We start from the raw sequence: 19,702 nt of genomic DNA, 5'->3' as shown, positions 1-19,702 counted from the left end.
ACACACACACACACACACACACACACACACACACATACATATCTTAAACACTGACCAATACATTCACCACTTAACCAACATGCTGTGTCACTGTCAGCTAGTCTTGCTGAATCATTTCTGTAAGCACTACCATCTCTCCTCCTTTTCCATGTGTTTTTCATCACTCCCCCATTTCTTCATCTACCTTTTTTTTTTTTTAAGTGCAACTTTCCATTTCTCTATCCTCATCCTTTTCTGGCACAACTTTCTACTTTGCACATATTTCTGGTCATTGAGACACGACCCGTTGTAAGCCTGGCTTGGTTGCATGTCAGATTTTTTTTATTTCTTTTTTGCGGGGGTTTTAAAACTCTCTCTCTCTCTCTTCATCCCCACCCCTGCCTTTTCTTCCTTTTGGCTGGGTCTGGAATGTCCCACACGTGGCAAGCCCTGCCGCACCCCTCCAGCCCTGTATCCAGTGGTGGAGAAGGGAGGAAAGGGGGACGAGAAAGAGAGAGAGTTTTAGAGAGAGACAGAGAGAGAGAGAGGAGAAGGAAGGAAGGCAATAGCAGCTCTAGCAGTCGTGTTTGAGTCGGTCAGAGTAGTTGATGTTGGCTCCTGCACTCTAATGCTGCCGCCTTTACTCCCTTTCTCCTCCTGGATCTACATTATCTTGGGTTAGAGGAGGTTCCAGTGTCCACCAGTGGTCATGCGGCTCTCCATGCTGGTCAGTGTGGTCAGGGCCTAGTGGTCACTCCTCTATAGGCTGTGTGTTTGGGATGACATGGTGATGGTGGGTGTAGGGGACAAGCGGGGTGTGTTTTGTGTTCAGGCTCTGCTCACAGTCTTGATCCTGTTGCTGTATGCAGGAAGGTTCGTCTGGGCCGCACTGGAGTGGATGAGATCAAGTGTCACCCTTTCTTTAAGAACGATCAGTGGACCTTTGACAACATCCGAGAGAGTAAGTGTGTGCATGTGCATGTTTGTAAGTCCCCTAATGCAGGTGCAGATTTCCTCTTTTCCATCTGCGGTAATGTGTGTCCTTTTCTACTTCACATTGCCATTCCTCTGTTTTTGCTTATATTTCTTATCATCCCCAGCCCATTCCTCTGCAGATCTGCTTCTTTCAGACTTTCAATTCAAAGTGTATTTCCATCCCCCTGAGCCATTAAGTCTGCAAATATGGTACACATGCTCTCTATATTCTCATATCCTACATCATATGACTGGATGCTGTGCAGAGCACATGCTGCATGAGGCCCGCAGGATAACCAGCTGCGTATGGGTATAGAATAGATTAGAGAGAATTGAGAAAAAAAACTACATATTTCTATAAGAGATAGACTAGCAATACACACACTGACAAAACTGAAAGGCTGTTTTAATGAAAGGTATGTTGTGACTATAAAATTTCGGTTTAGCTGACTCTAAGATGTGATAACAACTGCTAAAATATATTTAGATTATTACATAAACTGGCCTTTGAAATGGACAGTATTATTATAATAATAATTATAATAATATTGGCTAAATACATAACTTAAAGAATAAGACATGGAGTTAAATTACATTATTACAATATCACTTGGTAAATCAGCAAAGAAATAATTGCTATTTGATGTGAGAATTAAATGATGGTCCCTTTATCCAAGAACAAAAACAAAGATATTTTTTAAGGAATATAAATATTTTATTTTATTTTTGTAATAGTTTAATTTACATTTACAATACCTAATACATAATAGCTAATACAAATACTTTACATTTACAATAACTAACCCTGCAGACAAAGAGAAAAAAAACATAAAATCCCTAATGCAAAATCTGTAATCACATAAAACCATATTAAACATCTTGAGTTAAAAAGAGACTAAATATGTATATATAAAGTACCTTATGAATGAGTTCCTTATAGATGTATTAAAAAGAAAGATAGGAACACAAAGAACATTAGAACATATAAAGCACCTTAAATGGAAAAAAATAATCTAAGCTTTGTAAAATATTTCTGCAAATGTTATGACACCTCTTGGTCATTGCGTTATTTAGCTCATACTTTTATTCTTTTAAATTAAAATGTGATGATTGCACATGGACTGCCTGTAAGGAGTCTGGGTTTATAATGTATACTTTATTAGTCTCTTTATTTAATAATCTCCCCTTATATAGTTGTATCAGATTTAGCATCGCTTAGGAAGGAAGGAAATAAGGAAAGGGATATATTAGTATGAGTATGAACAGGACCTATGTGTCTGTATATAATCACATGCAGGCTCTTTCTCTTTGCCTCTTCGTCTCTCTGCTTCACCTGGCTCTGATTAGGACAACAGACAGAACTTCGGACTGAACCTAAGACTGCCTGGCAGTCTGGAAACATAAAACCACTACTGTGCTACTGCTGTGCTGCTCAGCTCTCTTCATGTTTGCAATTGCATGTCCAGTTTCTCTTTCTCTCTCTCACGTACACACACACACACACACACACACACACACACACACACACACACATCATGACCCTGTTCCAATTTGGCCTCCCGCACAGCTGCATGTACCTCTCATGATGGGAGTCCCATCCCTCTGTGTCTGTTTAAAGACTACTGAGTGTGGCCATGACACAGGAGGGTTTTTTCCAGTTTTTACTCACTTACTACTGAGGATGCTCCCAGTTGTCTTTATGATTATCAAGCTTCTGGGATGTTGATGAAAAGAAGCCAGCCCCATGGATGTATGGATGGGATGGGAGGCAGCACCCCCCGTAGCGGGCGGGCGGGGCAGGCTGTGCAGCCTGTGTGGACTGCTCTAATGAGAGGGGCGCCCTAGTTTCGAGGTTTGCTCCCGCTCTCTCACTCTCACTGTGGCCACGGCTGCCTGTCATTACCACACCGCTATCAGAGAGCATTCTGGGAAGTCGTGCCATAAGGGCCTCCGTGGAGCAGCCTGTGTCTCTTTCTGTCTGACCACATTTTGCCTTTTTTCTGCCCCTTCTTTTTTATTTCCCCTCATTTGTTTCATTCTTCCACTTGATCTCTCCCTGTATTTTCTCCACCATCTTTGAGTCAGACTTGTCACGCTGAGGGTTGTGACTTGACCTAACCGTAATGAGCTCTTTGCTTGGAGCCAGAGTTGCACTGGTCTGAGGAACTCGATCCACGGCTGCTTTCTTTGTCAATTAGGAACTATTTATAGGTTAAAGGACTAGCTTAGTTTTATCTGATTGGCCCTCTGACACATTCCTGTCTGCCTGTTGTGTTGTGCAGACTTTTAAAGCACGCCTGGAGCAGGCATTTTGACTTGTGAAAGGCACCGTGTGTGGGACACAAAGCGAGCACTGTACGAGAAAAGGAGTGGTGTCAGCCACACGCCAACCTGCAGAGTGCTTACTCCTACTAGAAGCAGTGCCAAAGTTGGCATAGAATTACACCGTAAAACACCTAAAAAAATGTTAAGAGTTTGTTGAAGATGTACTTTTAAATAACTTCAGCACCAGATTTTTTAAGATTTGATAGTCTTCATGTTAAGCATCATCATTCTATTTTCTCGACCACTCTTAACCCCTCTTGTTTTGCACCTCCTCCTCTCCCCCTTTTGCTCCATGACTGTCTCTGTTTCCAGCTGTGGCTCCAGTTGTGCCTGAGCTGAACGGTGACATAGACACCAGTAACTTTGATGACATAGAGGATGATAAAGGAGCTGCTGAGACCTTTTCTCCACCCAAGGCCTTTGTGGGCAACCAACTACCATTTGTCGGCTTTACTTACTTCAAGGAAGACCAGTAAGTATTTTATTTGGATGTCTTCTTTGATAATCACGCTTCGTCTCTGCTGTTCTGCATAAAGTTGTTGTCTAGATTAGTGTTTGCTGGCCTTAAGTTTGTCTTAATGCACTTTTGGTAACGATACTGTGAAGAAAATATAGCACTCATGTGTGTGAACTTCCACAAGAGCCTCTAGACTGTGCTTAAAATGCAAGAGGTTGAAAAGAGAGCATACCTTTTTAATACAGCCTCACACCAGTCAGACACTGTATGCCTGTTTGAGCTCCACACTGCTGCCTTGTTCTGACAGCCCTTTTTAAATGCCCTCTTTGCTTGTGATGGAGTCTAGTTTTTAAACCCCTGGTCTTGATCGTTAGGAGAAGTAGTAAAAACATGTTGGATTTAGGACCAACAATGTTTTAACCTCTTGTTCTTCTGTTGTTGCTTATACTCATGAAGCTGAAGGTTCAACTGTTTGTGTCTAATCAATTTATCTTTTACTTTTATCTTACAAATTCAGAGTCAGGGACAAAACATTGCCATTTAAATCAGTAAATGACTATCAATCTAGTTTACAAGTGTATACAGGTGTAGAAATCCTTGATAATACATGAATATGAATGAATATTTAGCAAGTAATAAATGGCCTTAGACCAGCCTTCCTTTGATTTCAGACTGCATCCTTAACTCTGCATGTTAGAATACAACTTTTCTAAAATCATCTTAAATGTCTTATCAGTATGTATTGTATGTTTGCATTTCCAATTTTTTTTAAATGACAAAGCCCAGGCGAGAACAGCAATTTAAGGGCAAGAATTTTCTTAAAATTATTGTAAACTTGCTTCTGATTTTTTGGTTATATGCAGCCATGTGGCAGAGTCATGTAATGATTCCCAGAGATAGTTGCCCACCATTACGAGTCAAGTCCACCATCATGTTGGTTAACAGTTGGCAACAGACAGTGTGGCTTTGGGTTTCTCCAAATGTAAACCCATCCAGATGTAAGAAAATGTCTGGAAGATCATCAGGCTTATTTTTCCCCCCAGCAACACAGTTTTGTGCTCCATGCATGAGGTTATGGGTCTGAAGTATAAGTGATTTCTGAGCGGTTCTGATAATGCAGTAAATGTGACTGGTTTCTTGGTGAGCATCCAGCATCCCCTTGACCACCCAGTTGCTATTATGGATCTGGTTATAGTAGAATACGTCACTTCGTTGCAGAAAGTTGGACACATGGATAGTGTTGGATGTTGTCCAGGTAAACTAACTGTCAGACATTCATTGCTCTACTCTGTCCCTTTTTTTCTTGTCAGGCTGCTGAAGGGAAATAACAACTGCTTTGTGGAGGACTCGGAGGACAGTAAAGAACACTCTGAGAATAAGGATTATTGCTCGGACAGTAAGAAAGAGGTAGGCGTTTTTTGCTTACTATCATAGTAACAGAGAGATAGAGAGAGAATAGAAAAAGATGGAAAATGTCATATCATTTTTTTGTTTTCTGGTCATCTGTCTGTCCATCCACGCAGCTGCAGAAAAAGCTTCATCAGCTGGAGGAGCAGGTTAACCATGAGATGCAGGCCAAAGATGAGCTGGAGCACAAGTGCAAGTACGTCTGGACAAATAACACAGAGCTGAGGACCATTCATGTCAATTTTTTTCTTAAATATGTAACTGTTTACTTAAAACCTTTTTGTTAACTTTTCTTTCATGATAAAGCATTCCATTGGGGAAATGCATTGCCAACACTTTGGGTTAAAGCTTAACTCTCACCAAAATGCTAGAGTTACAAGCCTATGGTCTTTTTGTGAATGGAGGGTTAGCCTAATCCTAACCCTTAACCATAACCCTTAACCATAACCCTTAACCCTAATACGGTAAATCTTAAAAGTGGCGCTTCCGTCTTAAATATGCTTTTAAACGAAAGTTTGACTTGGGTGCATTCACAAAAAGACACTAGATTGCATTTTGGCAAGAGTTACACTTTAAAGAGTTCAGATTTTAACCATAAGAATGTCTTGAAATAAAAACATAACCATCTAACATTTTATAGGTTGAGCATGTAGCATTTTTATATTAATCATCCCTACATACATTTTGAGACATTGGTATAGTTACTGGATCAGAATTCATGTTGTGTGCTGTGTATAAGGAAGGAAATTGTTTTGCACAACAGAAAATTACATCCCTGATTCCATGACATCCATGAGTTTCTGACAGTGGTAGATGTTAAAAACAAAGGAAAAGAAAAGCATTTCCAACATGCTTCATCAAAGTAGCCTAGAGGAACAATCAGTTGATGATCCGGTGTCAAAGTTCCTCTTAATTCAATGATTTGTGCAATAAAACTGTTCTTTTCCCCTAGAATTGCCACCAACCGTTTAGACAAGCTGGTCAAAGAATTAGACAAGGAGGTAAGGATGGATGCATGTTTTTTCAACCATGTAGCTGATGTGATAAAGTAGGTAGTTCATTCCACTCTCATTCTTTGTGTTTTCCTTTCTGATTAGATGAGTAGCAGGCAGAAAGTCGAGGCCTCGCTGAGGCAGCTGGAGAGAGAGAGAGCTCTGCTGCAGCACCAGAGCACCGAGAACCTGCGCAAGGTGGAGATTGAAACTGACAGAAAACGCAGCCTGGAGAACGAATGTGAGCACCCTTGTAAACATTGGAGCATGAAACTCCTGAATAACGTTAAAAAATGCATTTCTAAGACTTTAAATGTCATGTTATGCCGATAGTATAGTTCTTCAGTTGTTCTCATTTTCATATATTTCACTTGCAAAATTGTTCTAACATGTCAGGTTGTTTGACATGTTAAGGTTTAACATGTCGGGCTGTTAAAGTCATTATAACTTTGAAATTAACCACGAGGATATCTGGGAGCTCTGCTTCCCACTGTTAATATCATCACAGTATATATTCTATATGGTTGTATATGCTGGCTATTAGTGGGTGGATCATGGTATTTCCATGGTCCACTGAATGTGTTATGTCACATAATGCATTAACTCTTTCATTTGTCTGTGTCTCAAGTGAACAACCTGAGAGACCAGCTAGAAGATCTTAGGAAGAAGAACCAGAATTCCCAGATCTCCAATGAGAACAACATCCAGCTGCAGAGACAAGTGAGGGGGACATTTTTAACTTTGCCTAACTTAATATTCTTTTTTTAAATGCTTCACTGTAGAATTCATACTTATGTAACTCAAACATGCTAATTTAATAATCTATATTCAAGCAAGCAACTGTGACCGTCATTGTCATTATTTCTCTGCTTTACCCTCATTAAACCCCATTTTAATCTTGCTGCTGCGCTGACCCAGTTCAGCTTGCAGGGAAAAGCTTCATCCTGTCTGTTTCTCATGTGTAGCTTGAAGAGGCCAACGCCGTGCTGCAGGCTGAGCAGGAGGCGGCGGCGCGGCTGAAGAAGAGTCAGGCAGAGGCACAGAAACAGGCTGAGAGCCTGGAGGACAGCCTCAGGGAGATGCAGGAAAAGTGCAGCCAGCTTGAAAACAGCAAGATGGAGCTGGAGAAGCGGCTGATGGGGCTGCAGGCCGAGCTGGAGGAGGAGAGAAGACACCGCAACCTCGGGACAGAAACTATTACTGACCTGCAGGGTGAGGCCTGGCTGTCTGTTACACTCTGAATATGCATTGAAATAAGTAGTTCCACGTAGTTTAAAAGTGAGACTGTGTACCTTTTTGAGGGAATAAATGTGTTATTTTTCATTTTCCATATTAAAAGTGGAATTTAAAAGCAAGAAAACACACTGTTACTTACAGTCAGAGGTTATGTTGTTACAGCTTTATTTGGTCTGGTATGACCAGTAGTTTATGGTAGCCATTGGCTAAACTTATACTTGCTGTATAACAGACAAAAGAGGAGTTTGTTGGCTGAATTTATGACTTCTGTCATTGTCTTGCTGTTACATTAGCTTAGCATTAAGCTAAATACTAAACATTATACCTTAAACTCCCACAGCCGCCGCTGGAGGCAAATGTTAGCAACAGAAATACGTAAAATGTCAAATTCAAGATACACATCTCACTTTAATAGTCTAATAATAGTTTCTACACATAGCTTACACAGTGGTTCAAAGTGAAAAATGAGCAAAAGAAAAACACTTTTACTGCTACATTTTTCTTCAATAATAAACACCTTAGCAACCAGCTAACCCTTTATTCACAAGCCTTTTACATTCCAAACTTGAATGTGTCTATTCAAGTGTTATAAGGTTAGCAAAGTTGGATTGTACCAACCAAAAAAGGTTCACTGCCATAACTGCATCCCATTCAGTAAACATGTCCTCAGTAGCAGGAAAACTTTAAAACTGGAGGCTGGACATGGTTATTAGATGTGAATTCTTTTTTTGGACCAGGCTTTGGGAAATATCAGATCATAGGTGGAAACATCTGTTCAAAAGGCCGAGAGTGAAGCAAGGGGCTGTGAAAGCCAAAGGACCAGAGCCAGCACCTCTTTTGAGATGTTGTTTGGAAACTGAAACATGCTCAGTCTTTGCAGAGAGGCCAGTCGCTGAGGTCAGAGGGGACGTATCGAAACAAAAGTATCGCCTGTTTGCTCCGATGCCTCATGCTTTTTTTTTTCCTGGTAAAACTCTCCATGTAGGTGGAGTTGGTTAAAGGGGAAATCAACATTTACTGTGTTGTTGTCTATATATCAAATGTGTGCAGGAGCCTTATGTAATAGCTGAACAGTTCAGGTGCATTTTCTTGTAGTGTTTGCAACCACTGCACTAAAGTCCTCTTATATTCCTTCTAAAATTTCTTTTTTATTATTTCCTTTTCCCTGTTACCATCCCACACTTCAGGACGTATCTCTGGCCTGGAAGAAGAGGTGAAAGACATGAAGTCATCTCTCGCCAAGGTCCAGTCTGAAAAGAAGCTGCTACATGAGAAGCTCAATGACCTCGAGAAGGTTGGCTGTTATTTCTAATGGCTAATTTCTATTGTTAATTGAGAGTTAAGGCTAGCCCAGTAGATGTTCCCTCTGAAAACTTCAGTTTGACATTTACAGATTAGGTTGACATTGTTCTCCAGCCTTTTGAAAATGTTCCTTTGGCTGTTTCCATGCAATAAGTTGATCAAGTCAATGTGAAACATCCCTATGTAATGAATGATTGCCATTAGAAAACCTAATATCCAATTTGATTCTATAGGAGAAGAGCAACCAAGAGATTGACTTGACGTTCAAGCTGAAGTCGCTCCAACAGAGTCTGGAGCAGGAGGAGGCAGAACACAAGGCCACCAAAGCCAAGCTCGCAGATAAAAACAATATCCACCAGTCCATCGAGGAGAAGTCTGAGGCCTTAAAAAGTATGTGAAAGATGATTTCAGGATGGATGAAATGCATCAGCATCTGCTCTGTAGCTCACCTAACACAAATATTGAAATAAAAACATAAATAAGCACAAGTATTATCAATTATGACAGTCAAAATGTGGGTTTACTTATTCAGAAAAGCGGGAAAAGAAAATTCAACATTACTTGAAAAAGATGAAGGTCTGCCTGATGGAGTAGACCTTGACAGAAAACGATAATTTGCTCGGGTCATTTATCTGGTACTCAACCAAAGTGGTATTTAGTGCAGGTTAAATGACTCTCCTGATGGTTTCTCTGGCCTTTTCGTTTGGTCCAGAGATGGAGTGCACCCTGCAGGAGGAGCGCAGCTTGAAGCTGCAGGTGGAGGGAAAGCTGCTGCAACAACAGAAGGAGCACTCCATGCTGGACTGCGACTACAAGCAGGCGCAGCACAAACTGGAGGAGCTGCAGGCACAAAAAGAGAAACTTTCTGAGGAGGTGCGTCTTTCATCGTTATCAGTAGTTTGGGCTTGATAGAAAATTGTGACAATTTTTAATACTCAATTGAATTGTTTGAAGTAATTCTTATCAAACGAAAATGCAATTGTCTACTTTGAATATTTGCAGCTTTTTCTTAATCACACTTCACAGTCCTCTTGTCATGACTGATGTTCAGACAAAATGGCAACATGACACCTTGGGCTCTGAAAGCTTGGATGGGCATTTTATAGACCAACAATTTGATACTAATTATACAAAGGAATCAAAATAATGAAATTAATCTTTACCTGCAGCCCTAATATTTTGTTCTGCAACTTGATTTTTTACCAATAACTTTTAATTTGTGTGACTGTGTCTGTGTGTGTGTCTGTGTCTCTCTCGCAGGTAAAGAGCCTAAGCATGCGTTTGGAGCAGGAGATCCACAAGCGGAGTATGAGCCAGAGCGATCTAAAGATGCAGAACCAGCAGGTGTCGGTGCTCCTCTCTTCGGAGAAACAGCTCAAACAGGAGCTCAACCACCTACTGGACGTGAAGCAGGTCCTGGAGAAACAGAACCAGGAGCTACGCAGGTCAAACACACATAATGATATAATCAGCATTCAGTAATGCACATTGAACCTGTAGAGCTTCTTGTAATACTATTGGCAAATCGCTGTGGAGAATCTCATTCATCATATCTGGTTTGAGGAAAGTGCTTTGGCTCTGGTCATTAGTTGGCCAGCAGCAGTGATTGACAGATTGCTGGTCCTGTTCCAGGGAGAAACAGGAGGCGGGTGGCCAGCTGAAGGAACTGAAAGACCAACTGGAGGCTGAGCAATATTTCACAGTAATTCAAACCATCCATGTTCTTTCTTTTGCCTACATTGTCTACAAGCAGTAGTAGCAGCCATTATTATATTCCACTCAGCAAAGATGACTTAATATTGTCAGACTAGCAAACAAAAATCTAAATTAATCTACAATATGGGGCTTGAATAGGAAGATATGAGCCTCCATTCCAAATCTGTGATATGAAAGTAACTGAATTTCCAACTGTTTTTCTCCCAAGACTCTTTACAAGACGCAGATCCGTGAGCTGAAGGACGAGCGTGATGAGAGGAACAAGCTGTACAAAGAGGTGCAGCAGCGATTGGCAGAATATCAGGATGAGAGGTAACCAGTCTAAATACTATAAATAGAGGCATTGCAGCACTAAAATTACCTGATATTTGTCTTGTGTTTTAGACACGATACACATAAAACACTTAATAAAACAAGATGAATGATAAATGATACAAAATAAAAGTATAAAGCATGTAACTCAAACAAGGTGTTGTGTATAAAATGGAAGCATGAAATAAAATACCAAAAACTCATGTGTTGAGGTTTTATAGTTAAATGTCAGTGGCAGTGAAGCATCCACAGGATAATGCTACAAATAGAACATTTATCTTGTTTTTTAAACAATGTAACAGACTTTCCAGTTTAGTGTTATTTGCCCTCCGTGAATTCATCCCACAGCCAAAATGGAGGATTTGACCTTTTACTGAATGAGCGAGCCAGATTAGCAGCATCCCCAGATGAACTACAGCCAAAGATTATCGTGGACAAAAAGCTCTGAATCAGTGTAACTCTCGCTTGGACAATCGTACATTGGCATAGAAGGTCATTCAGAACTTAACGTTTGTCCACGCTATAGGCAGTCTACTTCTGACTGGCATAATAACAGTGGAGATTTTGCAATTAAAAGATCTACCCAATTTAATAAAATAGTAACAACCATTCCTTCCCCTCCTGCCTCTACAGGAGTTCCCTGACAGCGCAGCTGGAAGCCAGTTTGACCAAGGCGGACTCTGAGCAGCTTGCCCGCTCCATCGCTGAGGAACAGTACTCGGATCTGGAGAAGGAGAAGATCATGAAGGAGCTGGAGATCAAAGACATGATGGCGAGACACAAACAGGAGCTCGGCGACAAGGAGGCCACTATCAGCTCGGTGAGATCAGAGTTGGGATTGAGACCATTTACAGTTGATGGTGAAATAAAATTCCAATATAAGACGTCTTTAGTGATATTAATGATGGTCTTCTTTGTTTATTTTGAAATTCCATTTAAGGTTTGTTAAGTTAACAATTAGCTAATTGTCTTCAGCTTGTGGCCCAGGTGTAACATTGATTAGACAGTTGGATTAAAACTGAGGCTGGACATTGGCAACGCTACAGTAAATAACAGTTGTTAGCAGTAGTACTAAAAACGGTCAAAAGCACTTTTTCCAGTTCTTGTTCTCATAAAGCTCTTTGTAACTGCTGTTTTAAAAATACTTGTTTGTTACTGTATGCATGGATGAGACTCTAACTTCTTTACGCTGACACCCCTTACAGCTGGAAGAGTCCAACCGCACTCTGACGGTGGACGTGGCCAACCTGGCCAACGAGAAAGAGGAGCTCAACAACCAGCTGAAAGACATGCAGCAACGTGAGTGTCATTTTGGAACTAATAATCACCACATTAAGAGAAAAGATTTCTACAGGAATGACATTTCCCTCAGTGCTGGAAAATGTGTTAAAACGCTGTCTAACATATCCAGATGATTTACGGGTAGTGGGCTGTAAAAATGCCATGAAAAGTTGGCATTCTCTTCATCAGGGAACCAAGAACTTGTGCTATAATTTATGGCTTAATTCACTAAAACTTATGTTAAGTAATTAAAGTATTTCAATTAATATTCTTCTCTGCTCTTTATATAGAGCTCCAGAAAGTGAAGGAGGAGGAGAAGCAGATGAACTCTCTCAAACTGTCCTTTGAAAAGCTGCTGCAGAATGAAAGAACACTAAAAATTCAGGTGTGTGTCTGGGCGCCTACGCAGGTCTGGAAAGCCTGGAATATTTTCTATACCTTCCTACTTTGACTGTCAGACTTTTTGACGACTGTTATGTCACATCATTTGTTGTTAAGAATAATGTTCAGCTGCAGGCACTGCCTTGAACTCTGAGCAAAATCACTAAGACCTACAACTAAATCAATCCTGCAGGTTTCACTGTGGGCTTAGTTACTGAATTCATGTCAATCACAAATAGGTCTGTGAAAAAAGCTACATTGTTGTGTATTTGTTCCCAGGCTATCAACAAGCTGGCCGAGGTGATGAACAGGAGGGAGACAGTGCAGAGAGGCCACCGAAGCATCGACACCGAGGTGCACAGGAAGGAGAAGGAGAACAGGAAGCTGCAGCTGGAGCTGAGAGCAGAGAAGGAGAAGCTCAACAGCACCATCATCAAGTACCAGAGAGAGCTGACGGACATGCAGGCGGTCAGTATGCCGACACTGTGCACCATCATACGAACAAATGGCATCAATATATGCACATTAAGTTGTGTACAGACCTTTTTTTTGGGCTTATTACTGCGAACGATAGAAAATACATTACAACTGCAATTAAAAGCCTGCTTGTGTCTCTTATTCAGCTAATAGCAGAGGAGAGCCAGGTGCGTCTGGAGCTTCAGATGGCGTTGGACAGCAAAGACAGTGACATCGAGCAGCTTCGTTGCCAGATCACCTCCCTCAGCGTTCACTCTCTGGACTCCACCAGCATCAGCAGTGGCAATGACATAGACGACGGATACCCAGGTAGACAAAGTAGACTTCATCTTGCGCTCTTTATTAGGGTTGGCCATCATTTCGATTTGAACAATTCTTCCTTTCGATCATGGTTTTCATCGATTCTTGATTCCGATTCTTTGACGGGTGGAGTTGAAAACAGGTCACATGCTTATTTCACAGATAATAGGAAGATTTTCTTTTGATTCAATGGTGATTTGCAGTTTTACCAGGCTTTTTGGACCTAAAATAAAGGCAAAAGTTAGAGCGGTGTTTCCTGTACAACATGGCTGCAACACAACAAGCGTGTGAAAGTACAGTTAAATTTGGAACCGATGATCGGATTCCAAACAAATAAACAAGTCCATTGGAATCGTAAATTTTGAAACAATTCCAAGTTGGAACCGGTTCTCGATGCCAAATATTACTCATTATCCTTTAACGTGGCACCACAATGTACATTCAAATGCTCAAAGCCAGTCAGCAAGTACACTTCTGCATGCACTTCCTGCCTTCCTCTCCCTGAGTTCTCACTGTTTCCTTTATTTTCACTTTGAGTCTCTTCCAGGCCAATAGCTTTTGACCTTTTTCCTCTTTATGCTTCTTCCTTTCCCCCCTCTTTTCACCTCAAATTCTCTCCACCTTGTCCGGCACAGTGCGCATTACTCACTCTCACACCTCAGAATCAATGTCCTTCACCTACCAGCGCACACACAAATCTGTCTGCATCGACACCCGGCCCAACCTTCACTCTGCTCACACTCTCTTCGGCTCTGACTCTGAGGATGAAGAAGAATATGATGGGCGGGCGGAGCAGGGCCACCGTCCCCTGGCCCTCACCTATGAACAGCCCCCTGAATCTGAACCTGCAGGTGACCCTGCATGGCAGTTTAAATCTGGGATGGGGTTGCAAATAAAAACAGCAATTGGCCTAACAATTATTTGTAACATTCATTTATCAAAATATTTCCTGTGTTTTAAAATTAAGAAAGAAATACCCCCAACCCTGGTTCAACCTTGCAAAGTTACCACTAATCCCTCTAATCTGTTGACTCTGCTGTGCTTTTATCCTGTTTAATGTTCACTGGACATGTTAATGCTCACAGCTTGATGCTTGCCTGCTTTGTTCAAATCTGTTTCACTGCAAAAGATGTGGGCAAGCAAGTGTGAAGTTGGCGTGCAAGCTTTTCTTAAGATAGAAGTAAAAAGCTTTATTTTTCATTGCCAGACACCTGCTATATTATGTGCTGGAGATTCTTTATACTCCTTATAGCTCCCACTGAGTAGTCTATTGTTGAAACCAAGTAGCAATGCCACTTGCCCTTTTGGTTTTAGCTATTCATTATTTCCTCTCTAAGTCTGTAAAATGCCACTAAGTGCCACCATTTCAAACATGACAAGGTGTTCTTTTAAGTGGTTTACATGATTAAAAGCATTTCTCCTCTTTGTGTTAACATCTTCCTGTTTTTTTTCTCTGCAAACTAGACTCCAGGCTGGAGGGCTGGATTTCACTTTCTACCAAGAACACAAAGCGGTTTGGCTGGGACAAAAAAGTAATGCAGCCACAACTATATCTCGTATCTACTGATTTGTTGTCTTAGTAATCACCAGTACCATTAGGTCTAACCTTTTGGCCCTTGTTTCCCTTTCCTTTAAAGTTTATAGTGGTGAGCAGTAAGAAGATCCTGTTCTACAACAGCGAGCTGGACCGAGAACAGGCCAACCCGTTCATGACGCTGGACATTGAGTGAGTCATTTAAATAGGGTTTAAACATGTAATACCAAAAATGTATAAAAATAGCTGGTGCTACACATATTTTTCTATTATTGATTACACATTCCCGGGTCTTTCTTAACTCTTCCATCTCTCTCTCCCTCCTACAGTAAATTGTTTCATGTCCGACCTGTCACTCAAACTGACGTGTACCGTGCAGATGCCAAAGAAATTCCAAGGATATTCCAGGTAGGACACTTCCTTTGAGGACTTTGAGCAAGGGCACTTCCTGTTGCCTTGTCTTTCTTATCCCTCTCCCTTTGTTCAGACTGCCAGTATTTTATCAGGTTTTCTCAATTCAGCTGTCTGCCTCAATAAATCTTCAATTCCTTTCCGCAGATCTTGTATGCCAATGAAGGCGAGATTAAACGTGAACAGGAGCTTGTAGTGGAGCCCACCCTGTATGGTGACCGTCCCTCCTACATCAGCCACAAGGGCCACGAGTTCGTCCTCACTCTGTACCACTTCCCCTCCAGCTGTGAGGCCTGCGCTCGGCCTCTCTGGCACGTTTTCAAGCCCCCGCCGGCCCTTGAGTGCCGCCGCTGCCACACCAAGTGCCACAAAGATCACCTGGACAGAAAGGAGGAAGTTATTGTGCCCTGCAAAGGTCAGTACGCTCCGTCAAGAGAGAATTAAAAAACTTCACATGTACCATGGAGCCTTGCTTTAAGATGGAGTACACCACCACCATTGTGCCTTGTTCAAACAGCTGGCATTTCTGACTATAGAAACATTTTAGTGGATATTAAGAGGTGCAACTGGCAATTTATCTAAATCATTTTCTAAATGTATCACCCAGTCTGTATGTCAGGAAATAGTAAAAAAAAATATAAGATTGGTAGTTTCAGCTCTATATACAGTATATAGTTATATTATATTTTATGCTCAATGTCATAGCAACCTTTGTACATTGAACAGATGACCAATAACAGCCTATTATAAATCCTACTGTGAAAATGTTTTTTATGTATCTTTGTTAGTCAACTTCTTATATGGTGGGCAAAATATATTTTAGTATACTGCAGTCCAACACAACACTACCACAATGGACAGCCTGGAATTGCACCATAGAATTAAGCCCACATACAATTAAATGTCGGCAGATCAATTTCTAAAATGATCAATTTTAAATCTCTGTCTTTAACAGTGAACTACGACATATCCACTGCCAAAGAGCTGCTTCTGCTGACCAACTCTCAGGAGGAGCAGCAGCGCTGGGTCAGCCACCTCCTCAAACGCATCCCGAAGAAAAACCCAACAATGAGTCCTCCCTCTGCGGCACAAAACAACCTTCATGAAGCAACATCAAGCTCCTCTCCGCGAGTCTCCCCGCGACCTTCACCCAGGGCTTCGCCTCGTATGTCGGCCCATCGCGGAGCTATCAAGATCCAGCCCAGCAGACAGCAGCAGCCATCAGGCAAGCCCAGGTAAGGATGGGAAAGATTCTACTGCATAAAGAACCTTTTTTTTTTATTTTAAATTTTCCAGCCAGACTGATGCTCAATTGTACTTTTTACATGACTGCAATAATCATATAACCATCTTGTTCTTAAAAACAAACTCAATATGGCTGATGTAGCACTTATTTTAATATTATTTAAAAATACAACTCAGGGTGAAGCCCCCAAATAATAAGCTGATCTTACAAATGTATTTTTCAGTAAATTTTGGTTTTAAAACTGATTCATGATTAAAACTAGCCTTACTACCTCCTTTGTTGACTCTGTTAATGATTCTCAATCATGTGCAGTTAAAAGGGGCCTAAAGCTGTGGCTGATACAGGATGTCTTGCTTAAAACACGATTCCTGAATCATTCTTTTAACACCGAATGCAGCATTAATGTTCCAACATGGCTTCTCAAACAGCGTCAGTAGCCACCTCATTATTATTATGGTAGTCACTTAATCAATCCGAGATTGATTAGGACCCTCATTTGTCAGAAGTTTGTTCTCTCAGCTACAACCTAACTGGCTCTCATCCCTCAGCACTGGCCCCATGCTCCGTATCATCCTCCACTGACCTTTGACCTCTGACCTCTCCATTCTAACGTCTCTCATGCTGGGAGACTGTAAGTAGCAGAGCTTGTTGCGCCTGTCCTCCCTCCATAACGCTGTGCTGCCATATCCATTAACACTCCCCTCATCATAACAAGCAGGATTTAGTCACTCAATTAACAACTTGCAGCTCTACGCTGCCCTCTGCTGAACCTGGCATGTATGGCCCCAGCAGTTTATGAAGCACCAAAGGCTGTTGACCCCCTCGATGATCCTCTACTGTTTCAGATTGCTTGAGTTTGGCCTTAAAGACTGGAATTGGCCAGTGGATGATGACGATAATGATGATGATAATGATGATTTGTTCTTCTGAAGGAAGTGAAAGAGAGGGTACAGAGGGTAACTGGACCGCTGCATGTGTGTTTTTAGTTAGAAGGCCTTAATGCAGCCAGAGGCATGTTTTTTGTGTGATTTCTGATTCTACAGTTGAGTGGGAAAACATGAACTCTGTGTTTGAACTGCATTGTTGCTACAAGAATAATTTGATGGTTTGGGAAAGCGGCTTGCTGCGCTGTTTTATTGCACAAAAAACAGATTTTGGTCTGCATGTTTGCAAGAAGTAATGTATTAAAGCAATTTTTTCAAGCAATTTTTGTTGGGGAATACACTTAAACGTTTTTGTTCAGAGAGTTAAGTGACATTACTACACGCACATATGTTCATTAAATATGAAGCCAGTTACCTAGGCTTAGCATAAATACTGGCAACAATACTGTCTAAAGGTAATATAATCGGCCTACCAGCACTCAAGCTCACTCAAGCAAAGTGTTAATATCTTAAATATCTTTGGATAGAGCCAGGATAGCTGTTTATCTCTGTTCACAGTCTTTATGTTAAGCTTAGCTTTGATAGTACTGTACAGTTATGAGTGCTATCAATCTTCTTATCAAATTCTCGGCAAAAAGGCAAATAAGTGTATGTCCCAAAATGGGTTTTAAGATTTCACTCCTTGCATAATACAGACTAAGATAATTCTCATACCTTTTTTATGCATTTTACTCATGCATTGTGTGGCTACTAGATAGCTTCCTGGTTTAATATGTTGATTTTGTGTGCACGTGCCTTTTAAGTCCAGCCATTCTGTTGGTAACATCCCAGGTTTTCACATAATTTTCCTTCTTTCTCTTTTCACAGTTAACCCTGGTTGATCAAAGATGTGTATTTTCATCTTTGTGGATATATGACCGCAGTCTGGATGCAGTGCCTACAGTACATGTGTTATTTCTTCAGGGCAGTAGACTGACAAAAATGGACAGAAACTGTCTGTCGTCATGAGATCTGGGGCTGCCTTTGTCATTTTATCAAGAAAAAAATGACTATAAGAGCGAGACATCATCTATAGGAAAGTTGTTGTTGTTGTTTTTTTAAACTCAACTGAAACTGCCTTTTATAACCATCATCACAAAAACATGGACATTTTATTCTGTCATATACAGTGACATCACATGGATTTGTGTTTGAGATGTGTGAACATTTGTATATAGGATTAAGATGTCTGTCTGTGTATTGTAACACAGATAGTGTAGCTCATAGTAAATGACTGTTTTCATTTTATGGATATTAGTCAGCAGCACATTATACATTATATGCTTGTTTTGTAAATGAATACAGTTTACACTGCATAAAGTAGATCCATTACAATATAAGACAGAATAATGTAAATTGAACGGAAACAATGTGTTCTTCTTTCCATTCATGACAAATTCAAATAAATTATGTAACCATGAAAATAAGTATTTCATTTTATGTTTTAACATTTCAAAATTCAACATGAAGGATTGGTCTCGATATATAAAAAGGTGATGGTAACCCTACTGATGATATACTAGATCCTCCATTAAGCAGTAGATGGGCAGTAAATGAAATCCATACAGAATCAAGTTCACTGAGTTTTGTTATTTTTTGACAGGAGGAATTGAGAAAGACTGGAGTTTGGATTTGGTTTCTCTACCTTCATTTTTCCATGTTGCACTGTGCCTGAATTATTAATGTAATATCAATGAACTCAGTGTTTGAATGTAATCATTGTTTAAAAAAAAAAAAAAAAAAGACTTACATGTTTTTTTTTGGTGAGAGTTACTAGAAGAGAAGAATGATACCTCTTTTTTTTACCATGATTTTATATGATGAAGCAGCAGCCGCTTAGTTTAGCTTAAACACTGTTTCAAGCTATTCTAGCGTGGTATAGAAAGCCTACAGGAAGTCCCAGCTTGATTTGTGTATCCTTTGCCCAGCTCAAGTGGGAGAGCTCATGAGTAGTAATGAGCTCAGGCAACATGACATCAGACTGACCAGCTTTTGTAATTGGCCTGATTTCTCGGTTTATTTCTTTTCAGTGGCTAGAGCTGACCATAGACAGTTAAAGGAATGGACCAACAGATCTTGTTGCCCTAGACAGAGACCAGTGAAGTCTATTAGAAGCACTTTTCTTGAGTGCTGAGCGTTACAGTTCAGCCTCCAACTGAGCTTGTTGACATTGATGTGACGTGAACAACCTGTCTGAAAGTTGTAAGTCTTCTGGTAGCTGTGCCAATAGAAATCCCAATCATTCCCAATCTTGCAGAGACAGAGAGCGTAGGTATATGTTAGGAGATACTTAAGATCTAACGTAAGCTGATGGAATGTTAATGTCGGGTGAGTGCTTTGTAGCATTACAATGGCGCCATAGGAGCTACGATTCGTGGATGCCCGCTTACCCCCTTGGAGCTGACAGAGGAAGAAGCAGTTTATTTTCACATTCACGACATATTTAAA

General features: G+C 40.8%; 1 protein-coding gene across 5 annotated transcripts in view; it reads left to right on the top strand.

Annotated features, from left to right (window-relative positions):
- LOC116705871 (rho-associated protein kinase 2) overlaps window positions 1-18,678 on the top strand; it is a 29,787-nt gene extending 11,109 nt beyond the window's left edge. Inside the window, exons 8-35 of one of the 5 annotated variants that reach the window (XR_004336073.1) lie at window positions 849-940; window positions 3,592-3,751; window positions 5,047-5,143; window positions 5,260-5,339; window positions 6,096-6,144; window positions 6,241-6,376; window positions 6,764-6,855; window positions 7,101-7,347; window positions 8,559-8,665; window positions 8,907-9,063; window positions 9,386-9,546; window positions 9,934-10,118; window positions 10,306-10,375; window positions 10,598-10,701; window positions 11,335-11,521; window positions 11,907-12,000; window positions 12,273-12,367; window positions 12,643-12,831; window positions 12,987-13,149; window positions 13,776-13,991; window positions 14,605-14,672; window positions 14,778-14,866; window positions 15,004-15,082; window positions 15,233-15,500; window positions 16,041-16,320; window positions 16,880-16,962; window positions 17,177-17,287; window positions 18,083-18,678. Coding sequence is in view for 4 of the 5 variants with exons in the window: in XM_032542327.1 (XP_032398218.1) it covers window positions 849-940; window positions 3,592-3,751; window positions 5,047-5,143; window positions 5,260-5,339; window positions 6,096-6,144; window positions 6,241-6,376; window positions 6,764-6,855; window positions 7,101-7,347; window positions 8,559-8,665; window positions 8,907-9,063; window positions 9,386-9,546; window positions 9,934-10,118; window positions 10,306-10,375; window positions 10,598-10,701; window positions 11,335-11,521; window positions 11,907-12,000; window positions 12,273-12,367; window positions 12,643-12,831; window positions 12,987-13,149; window positions 13,776-13,991; window positions 14,605-14,672; window positions 14,778-14,866; window positions 15,004-15,082; window positions 15,233-15,500; window positions 16,041-16,320; window positions 17,177-17,261 (3,550 nt within the window). In the remaining variant the exon portion in view is untranslated. The remainder of the gene's footprint in view (window positions 1-848; window positions 941-3,591; window positions 3,752-5,046; window positions 5,144-5,259; window positions 5,340-6,095; window positions 6,145-6,240; window positions 6,377-6,763; window positions 6,856-7,100; window positions 7,348-8,558; window positions 8,666-8,906; window positions 9,064-9,385; window positions 9,547-9,933; window positions 10,119-10,305; window positions 10,376-10,597; window positions 10,702-11,334; window positions 11,522-11,906; window positions 12,001-12,272; window positions 12,368-12,642; window positions 12,832-12,986; window positions 13,150-13,775; window positions 13,992-14,604; window positions 14,673-14,777; window positions 14,867-15,003; window positions 15,083-15,232; window positions 15,501-16,040; window positions 16,321-16,879; window positions 16,963-17,176; window positions 17,288-18,082) is intronic. The other 4 variants (XM_032542327.1, XM_032542328.1, XM_032542330.1 and 1 more) reach the window with 4 other exon arrangements.
- The last annotated feature ends 1,024 nt before the right edge of the window (window positions 18,679-19,702 follow it).

The sequence above is a fragment of the Etheostoma spectabile genome, chromosome 18 (genome assembly GCF_008692095.1).
Source record: "Etheostoma spectabile isolate EspeVRDwgs_2016 chromosome 18, UIUC_Espe_1.0, whole genome shotgun sequence".
NCBI classification, from domain to species: Eukaryota; Metazoa; Chordata; class Actinopteri; order Perciformes; family Percidae; genus Etheostoma; species Etheostoma spectabile.
This window is presented reverse-complemented; position numbering and strand designations above follow the sequence as displayed.